The following is an 18,986-nucleotide window of genomic DNA, read 5'->3' as shown; positions in this document are numbered from 1 at the left end:
ATTTACAGTTGTTGTGTTGCTACTTTGCATGGTTCTATGGGAAACTTTCACTTTGGTTTCAATGAAAGGGTTAGGGTTAAAACATAAATAAATGCGGTTTGCCTTGAAAAGGCATGTTTACTCTCTGCCACACACGTTGCTGATTCATCGACTGAATTATTTAAAGGATTTCCACAAGGCAACTAAAATGAAGTTGAGCAAAATGGGATGAACGTTTTCTTCACTTGTTGAATTTGCACAGGAAGTTGTTCGAATAAAATTGCCATTTTGTCACTTTTTATTAAATAGATGACAGGGTAGAGGCAAACTGGAAATGTGGAGACAGCGATAGGGTATAACATGCAACACAGGTCCAAAGACCAGCATTAACAAACCAAAAACAATTCCCTTCCACAACCTAACTTCAAGGGTTCTATTCGGTGCTAATTAGCAACGGTTAGCATAGTACACATACATATATACGCATGTGTAAGCACTGTAAATGATAGCGTGCCTATGTTAGCATTTAGCTCAAAGCACCTGGCGGTCGACACATAGCTTTGCCAGAAATATGATGCTAAATGGCTTCATGCAATTGCACACATTCTTCTTGAACGGCGTAATTGTCCTAGACTGTTGAAAAATGTGCTCCATCTGCCTTAAGGATCGCGCCAAGTCGCCCAGTCAACATTGCCTGCAAGGACCAAATAATAAAAGCTAAATTAATCCCATTAACTGGTAGCTCTCTGAAGGTTATAGTTCAATCAGTCTGTGTGTGTGTGTGTGTGTGTGTGTGTGTGCCAGGAATTTGACCCGCTAATGTGATCGTGCCTGCAGTTCCCTCTCTGTCTTATTTGTTTGCAGACAGCTGTCATCTGAGGATCTGGCCCGAGTCCCGGAGAATTCAACCAGTAACATCTTGAACAGGTTACTGATCACCTATGATCCCAGAATAAGGCCCAACTTCAAAGGCAAGTCTCATTTCCTCTTCATCTGTCTCTGTCTATTCTGAATTTACATTTTTTTGCAGCAGTGCTGTCATGCTAATTAAAGAAACGAGAATGCCGTATAAAAGTACACTCCAGTTGTCTTCTATAAACCTGGAGCAGGGACATGCTATCTGCATAAATGGTGTGTGAGGCATTAATGACGTTGTTTTTCTTCCTTTTAATGCATACACTTGCATATTTAACATGTACTTCAACAGCCGGTGTTCTCAGGTTGGCTGTTATTAGTCAAAAACTGTTCAACGTGGTGTTGATTGACACAAGCCAGCTGTTACGGAAAATGGAGATCTGCTGCCTTAAACCTCTAAAAAAAAAAAAGAATATACATTGTGAATTTAGTTTATTTTATTTCACGACTGTTATCTCAAATCTCAAGCCCCTAGAATCCGCCACTGTTTTGTAAGAGTCTGTTGGTTTTTGCGAGGATATAAAATGTGTAGATGCCACACTGTCGCGGCCTTCCGTCTCACAGGGAGACAGCCATAAAAATAACATCAGAGGTGATTGACGACCTCTGCGTCTGACTGATGGTCTTCACCAGTCTTTAGGTAGTTTCCATCCTCTGGCACTTGGCAGCAGAAGCTGTATTTGGGACTCTGTTTGATGCATTGTGAGCAGAATCAGCTCCCGACTGCCTGCGACCGCTGCAGCAGCCAAACATCTGCTCTTGATTTCAGGTTGGGCTGAAAGCTCCCTGTCCATTAACATCCATGTCATAATCTTCCAACCTACATCCTAAACTGCGCCTTGCCTTGCTGCATTGCTTTGCCCAGGCCTATAAAAAAAAAATGGAGAGCCGCTTTTATAGGCCCTGTTGAGAATTAAAAGCTCACAGCAGAAGTGTTTGTGGAATATTTGTTGGTTCGCTGGGTTGCATTAATGCATGGAAGTTGCGAGCTATAAGCCTCCTCCATATTATGCACATTAATTTTGTGAATTGCATGATCAAATTTAGGCTGTGAAACCCCAGAGGCTCCAGTAAACACCTCAAAGGACATCATTTATTCAAAAGGAGTGTAAGCAGTCTGCATTCATCAAGGGTTTTATTAGTTTATGCTAAAGGCGGAGAGCCGAGAGATGCAAGTACATGTGTTTACCGCATTGGCTTAGCAGAGGGAATGAGAGGGGATTTTATGTCGCTTTGCAATGTTGACATAGTCTTTCATAATTTCTGATCAGTAACACAATCAATTGAATTACCAGGTAAAATGTGTTTCGTAGCACACTCACTGAAATGTACTGTAAGCTGCATCCACAGCGGTGCCTTCACTTTCATCGCAAAGCAGCTGTAAAACACAGGACTCAATGCTCCAAACTCTTCTTTCCTCTCTCAAAATGCAGGAATTCCCGTGGAAGACAGAGTGAACATTTTCATCAACAGTTTTGGCTCCATTCAAGAAACGACGATGGTGAGTGGTGGTATTAACTTCAATTCCACTCCAGCCCGACAGTATCGGTCATCAATACATCTGCCAATCACATGCATTGGATCAGAGCTGAAAATATCCTGTCCGACAAGTTTTAAGAGGGATGCATGAGCAGGTTTGCTGGACGATATCAGAGCATTTAGCAGTAAATCAGTATGCAGGCCCGGGGTTTCCATGCTTCATTTATCTGATGGCTTAATTGCTGATAAAGAAGTGCAGTTTGAATTCAAGTGAACAGATTAAACCTCAAGGACATCGCTGGGTCGACTCTTCATCGCTTAGGAAACATTAAAGGGAAGATTCTCGTAGGTTTCTAATGAGCCCGGCTTACCGGCGTATTTTAATTTAAAGCTGCTGGGAGGAGCCAATAAACACTCAGTGTTTATTTCTCAGTAAATATAATGTCAAGTAATTGAAGTCATTGTCAGACAGCGTGACATTATTCACAAATTAGCTTGATTCTGTTTCACCCGACTGTGTCCTTTATGCAACGCAGCTTTACAGATTGCAATCCAGGAGATTTATTCCATTAGAAGACCAACATTTTCACAGATAACCGATAACTTTCACAGAAAAACAAATACATCTTCCCTTTAATGTGTGGTCTCACGTCGGCACTTTAAGTCTCATGAGTGACAAGGTGAACCATCAAGTCAAATCTGACAAAACATCAGTGTGCAACAAACCCGTTTTAAGAATATTTATATGATATTTAGACCCTTAATATAGAAGACAACAACTATTTCCTGTCAGGACATAGAGGCGTCATGCCGTCCTGAGCAGAGAATTAAGTCACACCTTCTGGTACAGGGGCAGCATTGCTGCTTTGACATACTCGATAATAAATGTGAAGCAAATCCCATTTAATTCACAATGCGAACAAACTGACAATGGTTGGTCCATGGCATCCAAGGTTGATAGAGACGACTACAAGTTGTGATGGAGAGCAGCCCTCGTCTACCTAATTTGCAGGCCTCTCAAACAAAAGAGCTAAAGATGAAATCATGGGAAAGCATGCAAGTCTTAAAGACTATACAGGGTCAGCAGGCAGACCTGTGTACGGTGTTGCAGCTCAGTTACAATGTTGTGCGCTTTTGCTTATAAGGCTGCTGCTGTTTCGTATGAGCGATCACTTCTAAGTTATGGAATATACTGCCAGCCTGTCTTCACTGGAAAACAGAGTGGTGGATGTTAGACCTTTGCTCCCAGAGTCCTGTTCTGGACAGTGTCTCAGTCCAAAGCAGTGATCAGTCTTTTCCAACCTCATTTCATCACACTCTGAACGAAGCTTTAGATCGTAGATGCTGGAATTGGATCCGCATGAAAATGCTCTCTGGAGATATTTCTTCTGGCTGTAGATCAGTAGCGTGTGTCCGCTTGTTAAAGCTTCCAAGTAGAGAGTTTCACACTAGGACCAATTACAGGCCGATGCTGAAAATGAGAAATCCTTAAAACTCAAAAGTATTCAGAACTGAACACAAAGGGAGGAACGCAAAAAGGGGGGGAAAAAACAGGAAATCAAGGAGAATTATCAGAAGAAGGAAAGATCAGGAAGAACGCGAGATGAAGACTTAAGGTGGAAACAAGCTGAGGAAGAAAAATGATATGGGGCGGATAGTGAAAGAATGGCAAGGGGAAGACAAAAGGAAAGGGGAACAAAGAAAGAAGAACAATAAGAGACTGAAGATGAAAAATAAGAAAATTAAGTGAATGTGGAGCAGGAGAAATGATATAGAGTGAAAAGGATAAGATAAGGGAAAAGCAGAGAGAAGGACAATTAGAAAGGAACGAAAGCGAAGCCATGATGAAGGAAATAGCTGGGATGGAGAAGGAGCACAAGACTGACACAGAGGAAGAAAGACAAGGGAGTCGCAGATGGCAAACCTCTATTTCCAGAGAGAAAATGAAAGTGAGGAAGGTTCAAAATGAATCCAGGAGGAGAAAGTAAGGACAGCTGGTCACATTTCCCACTCAATTTATCACTCTGTGGGGTATCTGATCTCAGGAAGCCCTCTCTCATCATTTACACCTCCGGAGGCCAAACACCGCCTTGTGTCCACTGTAGTTAAAATATCTATTGTTGCTTTGTGCTTGTATTCATCACGAGATGAAGGTTAGTTTGATGTTGTGAGGTGAAGTAAATTGTGGCTGTGTGCATTTTTCTATACTGCCTCTCAGCTTGAGGTTTCCTCTGTGATTACAGCGAGCGGTTGTGTTAAATCTCTCCGGGATCGAATGCGGTACAAGCAGCTTTACGGTGAGCCAGAGGGAAGATATATCTCCTTGTCTGGTTTTCGGGAAAGCGAAGGTGTGGGAATTGGCATGCATCTCTGTCAGACAGAGAAGAGCCAGCAATAGCTCTTTGTGCTGTCGCTTAAGGACGAGTTGGAGTCTAAAATTAGGTTGTATAGCAATGACAGCCGGCTTTCCAAAATGAGATGTCAACAATCTGACCGCTGCTCTTTCTCCCAAAAATGTTTACTGGCAGGAGAATGATGCAAATTCTGGGTTACGGCTGAATATATAAACCATCCTGAGACCTCTGTGTTTAAACTGGTGTTAGCTGACATTTTGAAATTCTGTCTATTTTTAATCCATATACACGAGACAAGAAGGAAACCTTCATGTGGTTTCTTGTCTCAAAGACATTGGGCATCGGCATGTAACACACCATGTAATCGTGTTGCATGGATCAATCAAACGTTGTATATTTTCAAATTTTTTTACCAGGAAATAATCCGTGTAAACACCATGCATCCTTGATCAACCCCAACTCCTAAAATTGACGTTCCATCCATCTAAACTGGAATCTGTTTACTTGTTTTCTGGATTGTATTTCCTCCCGGATTATTTGGTTAACGTGTCCATTGTTACAAAGCAAAAAAAACACCACAACTACTTGCTTAGGTTTTGAAAAATGTCTTGGTTTGGCTTGAAATGTTTAGCGTTTGTTACGTAACAAGTCATAACGAAAGGAAGAAGTTAACTTTTTGTAACATACAAACGATACGAGCTGGATGACAGTCCCGTGTTTGTAACACAACGGACGATGCAGTTTCATTGAATGGAAAAGGTCATTTCAAGGAGGCCATGCTGTCTAAATCTTTAGTTTTATTTGACAATTGTATTCTCAACCATCCTTCAATCCATTATCCAAACCGCTTATCCTCATTAGGGTCCCAGCTGTCAAGGGGCGAAGGCAGGGTACACCCTGGACAAGTCGCCAGTACAACACCGGGTAGACAGACGACCATTCACACTCACATTCACACCTACGGGCAATTTAAAGTCCAATTGACCTATCATGTAATCATGTACCATCATGTAAACGCACTGACTGCTCGCCACCACACCGCCGTGCAGCCATTCAACTATTGCCATTCAATTCAGTTTTATTTACATAGCCCAAAGTCGAGAATACAATTTTGCCTCAGAGGGCTTTACAACCTGTACACATAAGACATCACTGTCCAGGGACCTCACATTGGATCAGGAAAAACTCCCCCAAATAAAGACAGTGAAAAAAAGAAACGTTCACAGTGAAAAAAGGGAAGAAACCTTCGAGAGAGCAACAGAGGAGGATCTCTCTCCCTGGATGGACAGAAGCAATAGATGTCATGTGACCAGAGTGATCAACGTAACAGAGTTACAGCACATTACATGAATGAGAGAAATTTATATGAGTGGACCAAGATCCAGATAACCATGATCCATGTCAGCAGAAGGAGGTAGAGAGGACGGGCATCAGCAGGACCGGCTGCAGACAGCCACGATCCATGGAAACTTGAGGTGAGGAAGCACAGAAGCTCCCGGAAAGAAGAAGAGTTAGTGTGCATTGAAGAGACAATAATTTATCCAGAAGGAGAGGAGAGGAGCTTAGTGTATCCTAAGATGTCCCCCAGCACTTGAGGCCGAGATTGCACAATGCTAACTTATTGGAGAATACTTCAGGGTGAGACAACAACTTTGATAAAGGGCGAACATTCCCCTGAGAGCGAAAAGAAAGCCCCTGGATGTATTATTTGTATTGGTGTATGTAGATATCACAAACAATATGTTGGGAGTCTGCTGTTTGGGTCTAGAGACATGTTCCATGTGTTGTTGACTCTTTTTGAAGTTACGTTTGTGGCGTTTGTTCGGTGTGTTACGTGTCTCAGTGTGACGTCATTTATGTACGTGGTTTACTTAGTTTACAAGCCCATTTGTGATGTTTTCCAAAAACTAACTCAGTGGTTTTGTTGGCAAAATCTAACTGCAATCGTTACCGTTGTTCTGTTGCCAAAACACAAATGATTAAAATTAACGACGTGGGGACACTTAAAATGCATCACGAAGTGCGAAATGTCCATAAAAGTGGCGTGCTATTCATATGGCTTCCCATGAGGTCATGTTGGTAAATAAACAGTTTAGTTCAGTGTGCAGCAGGACACTTAACATTTTCAAAGTGCTGGAATAGAAAAAGGACCAATGTACTTTCATGAAGAACAGATGCACTATAAAACCACATTCATGTACGCTGGCTCTCTCTCTCACTGTCAGAGAGAGGCTGTAACTACAATTGTTGTATACATATACACAGGCAGGAAACAGTTAACAAACATTTCTATTTACAATAAGCAAGTGAAAATGTTTCAAGATGAGGTACCACAATTTGCTCAGCTCATTCAATCAAAAATATGCTTCAGCGTTGCACATTTTTCACCAGAAAGATAAACATGTGCAATTGCAAAGTGAGAATCACTTTAGCAACTGCGAGCCATGTGTTGTGAATGGTGTTGTGAATATCGCAGAGGTTTCCTCCAAACAAAGGAAAACATGGAAGAACACCTGAAAGACCAAAAATGATGTTTTGTAGAATTAAAGTCAAGATGAACTTAAATCATGGAGAAGCTACAATCCAATGGATGGAGTTAGTTGCGGCCTTGTGTCTCACAAGGACCAAAAGAGATGAAGTGAGTAAGTGAGAGGATCATGGCTAACTTCAGTTAAATAAATAAAACGCCACCGTTATCCGGTTGAGGAAACATCTCTGCAGTCTAGTTGTATGGGAAACTATGCTTCAGAGACAAGTAGATGTATCACATTCAATTCACAACCATGTTAGACCAACGTATCCAATGTTGATTACATGTGCGGTTCAAAGGGGTGAATTTATTTTGCACAGACTAAAACTTGTCTTGAGAATTATTCAACAGAAAACCAACCAAAATATTCTATTGTAGAAGTTAAACACAAGTCTTTATTTGTATCATTTCATCTCCAAGAGACATTTTGGGTGGTGAATAAAATGTATAAATGGTCCTGCTGCTGATTTTATGATGTACTACAAACTGTTTCCATGAATACAATTGCTCCATTAAACATTTGTAAACTCCTGAGTGCCGAGAAATAAAATAATGATAAATATTGCCTTTAGACTCTGCATATGCTGCTGCGTTAAAAAAAAAGGCCTCAAATATGATTAAAAAAAACTGTGAACAATGGAAGGTGGAAGCTAACTTCTCATGCAAGAACACACACACACACACACACACACACACACACGCTCATACAGCTGGTATTATTTGACATGTCATCCGTCTTCACACTCGGCATTAATAGTCCCTTTCCAACACCTGGTCCCAGAGCAGCTTGAGGCACGCCAACAAAGCATGCACGAAAACAAACGTCCAAAAGCCTCGCTGAGTGATACTTTCCCACCAACAAGAATGTGGACATTTCACTAGTGAGCTCTCTAATGAGGCATTTGCTGGATCACATGTTGCTGTATGGATAACCTTTGACCCTCGGATGATGTTTTCTCTATATACTTACCGCTTTAAAAGTAGATGTCATGAGAGTTTTCACTACAGCTGTGAACTATCACTCGGCGCATGCAAGTGCTCTGTTGAAGGTATTGTTGAGATGTTTGCTGTGAGAAAACACTGCATGTCAGGGACTCAAAAGGAAGGAGAAAATGTAAAAGGCCTGTAGGAAAGGTGCTAACGGAGAAATGTCAATCGTTTCGCATTAAAGAAGTGAAACGCTTCTCGGGATACATCTTGCTGTGCCATGGAGATCCCAAAGATCACGCGCTGAAAAAAAATCAAAAACCTTCTGTCCGACAGTACGAACACGATACAGACTTTAACAATGTCTGCTTGTCCGCTGCGCAGGATTACAGGGTCAACATCTTCCTGCGGCAGCGGTGGAACGACCCCCGGCTAAAGCTACCGCAGGACTTCAAGTCCGATTCTCTGACGGTCGATCCAAAGATGTTCAAATGTCTGTGGAAACCGGACCTGTTCTTCGCCAACGAGAAGAGCGCCAACTTTCACGACGTCACCCAGGAGAACATTCTGCTCTTCATTTTCCGTAACGGAGACGTCCTCATCAGTATGAGGTAATGATCTTGGATTTCAAAGAGGACACTGGTCATCTGTCATGCTCTTACGGAACAAGTGGTACGTTTACATTAAAAGACAAATTAAATATGTGTTACTTTGTTGTTCACAAAGAGTCACCTCACTTTTTAGAATGTTAGCGGATTGTGTAAAATCCACTAAACCTTTTAGATTTACAAGTAAATAACTCCGATGGACAGTTTTTCCCGCTGCTCCGCTAAACCTGATCTGACTGGAAATCCCCCACTGGAAGAGAAAACACACCCTGACTCGGTCTTCCATGAACAAATAAATCAAAGTAACGTGTATTGATTCATTGATTGTCTTTTTCCTCCCTCAGAAGCGAGTGAAGGGAATCCGCCTCTAGTGAAGTCTCTCCCCCCCCCCCCCCCCTCTCAACACACACACTTTTTTTACGAGTTAAAAGAAAAGGTCCAAAATGTTGTCGTATAGAAAACAATTTGTGTTCACAAATCCAACCCCTGTCTCCATGTGGCCTTTGTATAAAGAAAAGTTAGCAGTGATCTTCTTGAAACTTTGCAAAATAATGTCCGTCTTTACTGACATAATTCAGGCCTGATGTCTATATACCTGCCAGGAAAGGATGAATAAAGTCGTATGAGTGGTTTTAAACGACTTACAAACAACACCCTAAGCCAAAAATATACTTTCCGGCTTCCACGCAGCTCCACCGGGATCCGCGATGACGTACGTGTCTTAATCAGAGGGTGTAAGTGTCGGCTCTGTACGGACGCATGTGGCCGATTTGTTGTAACAAGACTTGTCCAGACTTGTCCCGCGGCCGCTCTGCCACAAGTGGTAGCGTAGTGATCTACTGCACATGTGTGGAATGCGGCCTCTAAGCGGACTTTATAAACACAACCACTATGCAGCCTTGATGTCCCGGCTGTGTAAGCGAGGCTTAAATGAACTTCATCGATGTTAAAACAAAGAATTACATTACCTCCTCCTGAAAGTCACTATTGTAGACTCTATGATAACTATAAAAGACATGGAATGGATATCGCTGCATTGACTCAATGTCACGTGAAATTATTGAAGTGGAACAAAATTGCAATTCAATCGCATCAGCACACTCTGTGCAAAGCCTAATGTAGCTTTAAATGTGTGTGTACACAAGACTAAAAAAACCGTATGATTTCAGTCCGAGGTGGACTATTACCTGGAGACCCTAATGGGATTATACATTAATTGGGCATTTGTGTTCTTAATGCCCTGCAAATCTGCAATGATTATGTTGTTCTTTTCTGCATATCAATCAATTATAGGGACTTGCTTCCCTTATTTGCTGGGATCCCCCGGGGTTTCTTCATTTACTTTTCTTTCTGTGTTGAGAAACACTGAGGCTGCCGGCCGCGAGAGCAAACTTCAGGAACGATAATGAGACTGCTCACATGCAAAGCATTCGGTAAAAAAAAAACAAAATCTTTCAAGGGGCTCACTGTAAACTCGTTGGGACGACAGTGATTTGGGTTCAGTCGCCTCCAGAGACGAGATAATCCTTGTGAATATGTCTGTAATTCTCTCATGCAAATCCACCACACAGGTCAAGCCTTAAAATCCTTTACAATTTCAAGGTACGAGTGTCGTGCAAACAAGGCTTTTCTGAAAAAGAACAACACAAACTGAATTGTGTTCCTCTCCCTCCAGGTTGTCCGTCACCCTTTCCTGTCCCCTGGACCTCGCATTGTTCCCTATGGACACACAGAGGTGTAAGATGCAACTTGAAAGCTGTGAGTTTGACTGAAATATTAAGTCAAAAACCACATATTTGCCTTTTTAAATGGGATTTCAGTTGGTCTGCTGCTTTGTATTTAGGGTCTACAGTATTTCTGAGGTATGCATATTATTGTTTTTATTAAACAGTTATGTTGGGGCAACTGGAAGCTTTTTGCTTGTGTTTAGCAGCCAATTTCACTGGCAAACATTAAGGGAAGTGGAATAAATCATCATATTTTAGGGTTGTTGTGAAAGTCTCACAGTAAATTGCGCTTGACTGTGGTTATTGCATCTTGTTTACAAAGCAGTATAGACTTGAATTAGCCAAAACAACTTCAAGACATTTTTCTCGAATGGCTTACCCGACTGCTGAGACATATAGTTTTCTGCCAGTCTGTGTGCATGTATATGATATTTTTGTACTCTGATATTATGTTTCCGAGTTGGCTTAACATGCACGCAGATATTGTGGGGACACGTAGTGTATATACAATATGTAGATGTACATAGACATTTATATAACCAATAGTGTGGTTTCAACCATGTGTAAATGTGTACGTGTGTGTTCACATTGTGTATCCCTTTCATCCAGTCGGCTACACAACAGACGACCTGCAGTTTATGTGGCAGACAGGAGACCCAGTGCAAATGGACACCATCGCTCTGCCACAGTTTGATATCAGACAAGAAGATATTGATTATGGGAACTGCACCAAATTCTATTCGGGAACAGGTATTTTCCTTGTTCAATTTCCTTACATATTTTTTGAAACAGGAAGTTTTACAAAGTAGATATTTCATCATTCAAAATGGCACATTTAACTTTTGGCAAGCACCCTGTTGGAGCACAACTGAAGATGCATACAAACATATTTTTTCTCGCATTTCCATCAACCACAATGTCTTGAAGCCAACAGGGTTTAGATTTGAGTGCCGTTCATTTCACCAATTTATGTCTTTTTCTCTCTCCAAATATTTTGTTCTTGGTTTGCTCAAAGCTACCGTCCTTGTTTGATACGGGTTCCTTTCCTCATAAATCTGGGGAGGGTTATGGGTCTTTTTGTCAAGGTAAGATTAGGTGCTTGCTGTCAATTGAAAGATTACATTTTAGCAGCTCTGATCCGGAGCCGCAACGAGCCAGCTTCAATTGAACGCTCTTATCTGACTAAAGGGAACTTCTTTATTTATTTATTTTCTTGTAAAGGCCAAAAGATGATTACACCTCAGTCATCCTGCCTCCGTTTCACAATGGAATTGAATTACTCTACAACAAACAACACTTTTAAGATAAGTCTTGTATTATTTGATCATGTCAAATGAAATTACAGAGTGAAACACGTTGCCAGAATAAAAGCGCAGCTCCGATTTGGAGTCAGACATTTTGACTTGGCGGAGCAGGAAAACCACAAGTGTCACTGGTCATTGGTTGTGTCTCCATTCCATTCAGGTGTATCAGTGAGCCAGCATCTGTTGCACAACTGAACAGGAATAAGTCATTGATAAGGTCATTGGTTTTCCCTCCGTGACAAGTTCAAGCGTTTGCTCTGTGGCCTCTTCAGAGTTAGAACGTTTTATCTTGTGGTTTAAGTTTGGACAAACATACCTCAGTAAACCTGAGGTAGGACACAAGAAAAATGTTGTGACTACATGCGTGGATATTTCCAAGAGGCAGCTATGATCAACTCTCACATAGTCAGACTAATGTACCACATGGCCTTTTCCCCAGGTTACTGTCTGGGTAAAACTAAATCTTGAGTATTCAAACTACTAAAAAAAGGGTCCCGGTATAGCGTGCCGTACGTGTATCCGGACTAATGGGAGTACACCGCGACATTCACAATGAAATGGAAAATCTCTATCAGCCAGAATAGCTGGTATGACCTCAGTGCTCTCGCACACTGCTGGCAATAAGTCAGCCTTTTAACGGGTTGCCACGACAACATGGCCAGACACAAAGATCACCTCTGTGTACGACCGGTTGGAGCCTGCTCTGCGACACAGGCAGCCCCTTATTATGCTGCGTAAAGCTAGCCCAGAGATCCCCGGGCTAGTTAAATATTACTTCAGCCCATCCACTCCACCGTCCCATTGGACCCAGCAACCCGCCTCAAAGAGCAGCAACACAACGCGGCTGGAGGAGGTCTGACAGCAGCATTGACGCCTCGTCCATGCTGCTGTCCGCCCGAATAATGAAGACCACGTTTCCAGGAGAGAGGGATCGGTTTAAATTGATCATGTATGGATGGAAATGTATGCTGCGCTGCTAAGAAGGATGTAACGTTCTGACGACAGGAACTAGTTCCCCATCCACCACGAGCAGGAAATGGCAAAGAACAGAGAGTTCTTCTTCTTAATGGGCTTGTGATGAATTGGAAGCAGAGCTTTTTGGAGCTTTGCCCTGAGAGCTCAAGTGGGTCCAAGCAGGAAGAAAGTTAGATGACTTGATGTTAAATTCCTTATGCCCATTAACTTTTGTTCTTTCCTCCTCTTGTGCTTTCTGCATTACTAATGGTGCAGCTGGGCTTTGTGTTGGAGCTAAAAGAGTCAGATCAGAGGCAGGACTTAACCTGGCTGCTATCTTTCCTCAACATGCCGAGTGCGGATTTAACAAAGTCAATGTTCGGCCATTTCTCTCACCTGCCTGGTTTCAACTGAGAGGAAAGAAGTTCACATGTCTAGACTGAAATGAAGCTTGATGGGCCAACATCTTCGTATTGACAAATGACAATACTAGTCGGATGCTGTGTTCACGTCAGCTGCTTGTGATTATGGTTTTGAACAGTATGAGTTATAAAAGATGTTCACCTTGTGATTCCAAAGAGATGTGGGGAATTAATTACAGTGACAAAAGAAACCAATACCAACACTGATATAATGAATTATGTATTTAAAAAAAAAGAGCTATATGCTGTTTGTATCTAGTTGTAACTCCTTTGCTTTGTGTATGACGTATTCTCTGGACTCTTTCTGCTTCTCATTTTTGAATTGCAAGACAATTTAGTGCTTCTTACTGAAGCTATTTAAATCCTACTTGACCATAATCTCCTTCCTCATGCAGGGTACTACACTTGTGTGGAGGTTATCTTCACCCTGAGGCGACAGGTCGGCTTCTACATGATGGGTGTTTACGCCCCCACGCTGCTCATCGTGGTCCTCTCCTGGCTCTCCTTCTGGATCAACCCTGACGCGAGTGCTGCCAGGGTGCCTTTGGGTACGGATTATTTGATCAATCCCACCACCTTCTGCTAACATTTACCAATGCACATGCTGTGCAAATATTCCCCGTCGCCGTTCAACCAGAGTCGAGTGCATGCTTGGACGTTAGATCAAAAAGAGGGGTGAGCGAGAGAGCGGTCGTCATTGAGGTAATTAAGTGGGAAAAATCCACGGGGATACGATCGCGGCGGATCAAATAAATCGCACTCTGTAGAATTTATACGTTTTTAGGGATCACCGACATCGGGGCCGCAGTCATCTCCATCATGACAACATCAATCACTTTGACACCGCGAAGGACTTCATCTATCAAACATGGCGCCGTGTCCAGTGCTGTGCTATATGTAATACATCACTGACTCGTACTGTAATTGACAGAAAGGACCCACCACAGTGGCGCTTTAGGTTCATTCAGGCTTTTAAGTAGCACTTATTGAATCTACGTCTAAATTAATGGGGGGTCTGCTTAAGTGTACTTACTGCACTTCCTCCTGGAGAAGTTATTCGTTTTAGTCACTGGAAAAGACCTCATGCTCACAGTGTTTGATTTCCACATCCCTCATTGATCCAACGCACTCATTCACATAACATTATCTCATTGTCAAAAAATGTCAAAATGAACCCTTTGGTTTCATTGTGAGCTGTTCTCTCTGTTGATGTGATGATCCCTGTTAGGCCACACGCAATTTAACAACATTTAGTACATTTGGGATTTTGGCTAAGTTTAAAATATGCAAGTACAAAGTTTCGCCGATGGCAGACAACACTTGCAGGCTCTCGTGTTTCTGCCAAACCTTCCCGGTAATCAGAGAGGAGCCAGAGAGCACCAGGAGACTCAGCTGGCCAGCGAGCTCCACCTGATCTCTATTAACCCAAATTAATGGAGGGGGTGTGTGGAGGCGCACCAGGAGCAGTGCTGTTGTTCTTCATGTTGTTGTTTTTCAAACACGAGGAGCACACAATCTTTCTCTCCTGAATACGATCCAGGTAGATTATTAGACCGCTGGCCTCAGCCGAGCGGGGATTTAAAAATGGTTGAGTACAGCCAGTGCTCAATTTAAGTTGTGGTTTTATTTACTCACTGAATACGTCATAGATTACTCGTCTCTATAGTGATGTCCCAGTTTCACCTGCATGATGGAAGAAAACCACTCAAACACTTCACACACGTTGTGTTTGGTCCAAATGGAAGACTGACGTGCATGTGATGACCTCACCTTATCACGTATTACTCATCTCATCTTCATGGTTCACCATTTTTTTCTTCCGGCAGCCCAAAATATTTCCATTTGTAATAAGACACCGAACAAAGTATGACATTATTATTACATTAGGTCTCATAGTATTAGTACTGTGCTACAAATGAATGTATTTCCCATATAAGCAGGCGAAGAGAACACGTTCTCATCATCTCATCATCGACTGACGTTTTGTCACTTTCTGACGTCCTGGGTAGCACCGGTGCTACAAACAACTAAACTATCAAACAACTAAACTATCAATTGTGTTTCTAGCATATTTTCTTCCAGACAAACTCACAGTATTAACCGTTTCAGAACAAACACACAAAACAGCCGCAAAACTCGGCTGACAATTACTTTGAATTTCAAACAAAAAATAACTTGAAAAAAGTAACAAAAAGCATACTTGATTGTGTCTAGACAGCAAAAGTGCTTAGTTCACACAAAGCTGTGTTTTGTGAACCATCAACCACCTCTCTGTATTTATGATCTATTAAAAGCAAACATCCCAAAATGTTTCCCTCTAAACGTAATTCACAATCCAGTCGTGTTGTATGGGAACGAGATTTTTAGGAGACAAGGCTGCACACCTGCAACATTTTCTCTGAGCACATAAGAATGACGCAGCGTGGTCTACATTGTCGTGACTTTGAAACCCCGGTGCGTCTCATGAAGGCGCTAAAAGGGTGCCTTGTGCGTCGGTATCAGACGCCGAGGGGCGGGACAGAACGTCTGTGTTTCACAACTCGCGGATTGAGAACGGGAAACATTCACGCACAATATGAAGAATTCGGAAAGAAATGTGCCTTCCACCATCTTCCCTTCTTATTTTTTACTCCTCCATAATTTAACCTGCGTGTGATGTGTCAGTGTCACCCACAAACAGTATCACAGCGGCACCTCAGTGTCAGCATGGCTGAGATAATCTATTGTTATGCCGCGGCGGTCCTCTGTCGCCTTTTCTCCATCCTCCCTCTAGTTGTTTATCACCACTTTCATCCCATCATCACTCCAACTCCTCCTGGAATCCTCCTCTGACTCCTCTCTAAATGGGATCAGTCCAGGTCAGTCAACATTTAGGTGTGGGACTCCGTTCATTTATTGCTCTTCTGTGTGTGTTAGCCTTTAAGTGTGTGTGTCCATGCGTTTGTGTTCATGGGTTCTATTAAACCCGGCGTTTTTATGTATTTCCATCGATACACGGTGTGTTGTCGTCTTCTCGCTGATGTTACAATAAAAAAGGGGTTTACCGTTGCCTTTCAGATAAAACAAACAAAAAACCTCTGATACAAAGTCCAGGTTTATTTTCGTCGTTGGGGAACAAGTCAAACAAAGCTATTTTCGCATCGCCGCGCACTCTCATGTTTCTCCCTCTTGGTGGATAATAGCCGGGCGTCCAGGATGACAAACGCTCCGTTTAACAGTCGGTCGCAGTGAGGAAAGAGCAGTTTGATTAGAAATCCTGAACCCTGTTCGAACTCCCTCGACGAGTGACCATAATGAGGCCTGGAGGGGAAACTCCACCGGGCAGGCCATTGTATTTATAATCTCTCCAAAGAATTATCACAGGAAGGGGAATCGGGAGTGAAGCCGTTTATTGGTGCTTATAATACCATCTTTAAAGAGCGGTTGTCATTATTTCTGCCGTAGCCTGAAACTGTTGCCACTGTGCACCGGGAATCTCTAACCTGTAATCCCGTTAGCTATTGGAGATAAAAACAATTTAAAATAACTGCTATTACAGGCTGTCTGAGCTCACGGAGACGTCCTAATGAAAGCGGTAAAGGATGAGTTGAGTTTCTAATTGCAGCCATGGCTGTGAGCGTCTCATTGCAGCGTATGTGCATATTAGGAGATTAATTTAGTTCAGTATATTGTGCTTTGAAGAGTAAATGTTTCAGTTGCGTTTCTCTGAGCAGTAGGATGATTAAATGTTTTTTCCTCAGTAGAAACAAGCATTTCGGCGGCACACACAGGCCTGACTTATGTAAGAGGTGTTTGATTACCTTGACATTGTTAAACTCTCACCGTGTGATTAACCGGAGCTGGGTATTGATCCTCAATACTTTCTTGTCTAGAAGTTGACATTAGCTGTGTTTCCATTCAAATGTGTGTATTTATCACAGGAAAAGATTGATCAAACTTCCTAAAAAAAGTTTTAATCCTCACTTAAGGAATTTTTGGCTTTTGTCAAAATAAAGTTGATGCTCTAAATGTATTATGGAAATACCAATTACATTCTGATGGTTTCAACTCAGATTACGGATCATCTTTTTCTGCTATTTCCCCCCAGACATTCTCGTAACACAGGAATGCTTGTCTTCGTCATCAGACAGCATGAGACATTGGCCTATAAAGCTGACATGAATAAATCACCTTAACCAAGTGCCAGAATCCCTCTCTCCATTTCTCTCTTGCAAATGGTTAAAGTAGCCAAGGTGACTAGTCGACGTGTCCTGGCGGATTACAGCCATACGAAGCTAATACATTCAACTTCTGACCAAACTGCACTGTAGCCCAACTTTGACTGCCTATTCAGGGTCATCGACTTGTTTTTCTTATTCTCAGATCACATAATTAGTCTACAGGAAGTGTAGAGGCAAGATGTTTTCGTTGTAGACGGTGAAATAGTTTCAACTTCATGTTTCTTTCATCGAACGTCCTCTCACTTTGCGGGCCGACAAGGTTAATGGTCTTCCCTCTTTGCTTAGGCATCCTCTCGGTGCTCTCGCTGTCCTCCGAGTGCACCTCCCTGGCTTCGGAGCTGCCCAAGGTGTCCTACGTCAAGGCCATCGACATCTGGCTCATCGCTTGCCTGCTGTTTGGTTTCGCCTCGCTGGTGGAGTACGCCGTGGTCCAAGTGATGCTCAACAGCCCGAAGCGCATCGAGGCCGAGAAGGCCAAGATAGCAGCCAAGGAGAAAGCTTTGGGAAAGAGCCCCGTGGCCAAGAACAACACGGTCAACGGGACGGGAGAGACGCCGCTTCACGTCAGCACCTTGCAAGTCAGTGGATATTGCTTGATAGCTTTACTTTGTGTGTGTATGTGTTTGTTTGTGTGTGTGTGTGTGTGTGTTTGTCACCATTCAGGCATTTCAAGAGTTACTTTGTCACACCAAAATGTGCGGACCGTATAATTATACTGCTGACATCAGCTGTCTTTCCAATGATAGTGGTGTATCTGGTATCCTTTAAGTGTAAAAGTACAACTAAGAGGCTTATATACATGCATACCACATAATGGTGACATCCCTGGTGTGATTCTGACCAGGGACCATTGTTGCATATCATACTACTTTCTAGTTTCCCTTGTTTCCTGTCTGTATGAACACCGCCGCAAACTAAGGAAAAAAAGTGAACTGCTTAAAAAATATCATGAATAATACTTTTTTAAAGGCTTTTTCTTCTTAATCAGAAGTCATCTTGACTGTTGTTTGCGCCGCTACAGCGGTTGCAGTGCTGCCGCTAACGCAGCATCACCTGATGCTACTGACGCCATGGCAACATAAGACTCTGTGTGCAGGATTCAAGGCATGATGATGGTAACACGCGTTGCCAACGTGTTAAAACATAATCAACCCAAATGGAAATAGTTTTTGTTGCACAATATTACTGTTTATTTTATGCATGCATTTGCATCACCCTGTATGGTATATTGGCATATTCTGTATTAAAAAATATTCACGTAAAAAGCTAATTATTTAAACCTGCATCAACTTAGAACTAAGCAAAAACTGATGTGGGATCAAAGGCTCGTGGATTCTGTTTTCCACTAACCCCCCCCAGCTCGAGCACGCAGTACACTAACACAATGCATATTCCAAATCAAACACCCTCAGGCCGGTCTGTAACAGTGAGGCATAGAGATCTAATCTAAATGCAAAACCAAGAAATCCAATCATCGAAAATTGGCGAAGTCTCGCACACACTCGTGCTCACAGCTCAGTCCGGACTGAAGTCTGACACCCGCCTGCACGTCAGGCATGCAGCAGGT

At 42.4% G+C, this 18,986-nt stretch overlaps 1 protein-coding gene across 1 annotated transcript in view; it reads left to right on the top strand.

The window, feature by feature from the left end:
* The window catches only part of glrbb (glycine receptor, beta b), a 28,308-nt gene that overhangs the window by 6,217 nt on the left and 3,105 nt on the right, over positions 1-18,986 (top strand). Inside the window, exons 3-9 of the mRNA XM_068593334.1 lie at positions 844-950; positions 2,328-2,395; positions 8,569-8,795; positions 10,468-10,550; positions 11,129-11,269; positions 13,595-13,747; positions 17,705-17,997. Of these exons, the coding sequence (XP_068449435.1) occupies positions 844-950; positions 2,328-2,395; positions 8,569-8,795; positions 10,468-10,550; positions 11,129-11,269; positions 13,595-13,747; positions 17,705-17,997 (1,072 nt within the window). The remainder of the gene's footprint in view (positions 1-843; positions 951-2,327; positions 2,396-8,568; positions 8,796-10,467; positions 10,551-11,128; positions 11,270-13,594; positions 13,748-17,704; positions 17,998-18,986) is intronic.

Source organism: Clinocottus analis, unplaced genomic scaffold (assembly GCF_023055335.1).
Source record: "Clinocottus analis isolate CAN_PGR_092001 unplaced genomic scaffold, fCliAna1.0.p SCAF_10, whole genome shotgun sequence".
Classification (NCBI taxonomy): Eukaryota; Metazoa; Chordata; class Actinopteri; order Perciformes; family Cottidae; genus Clinocottus; species Clinocottus analis.
The sequence above is the reverse complement of the archived record's forward strand: the minus strand, read 5'-3'. Positions and strand labels throughout refer to the sequence as shown.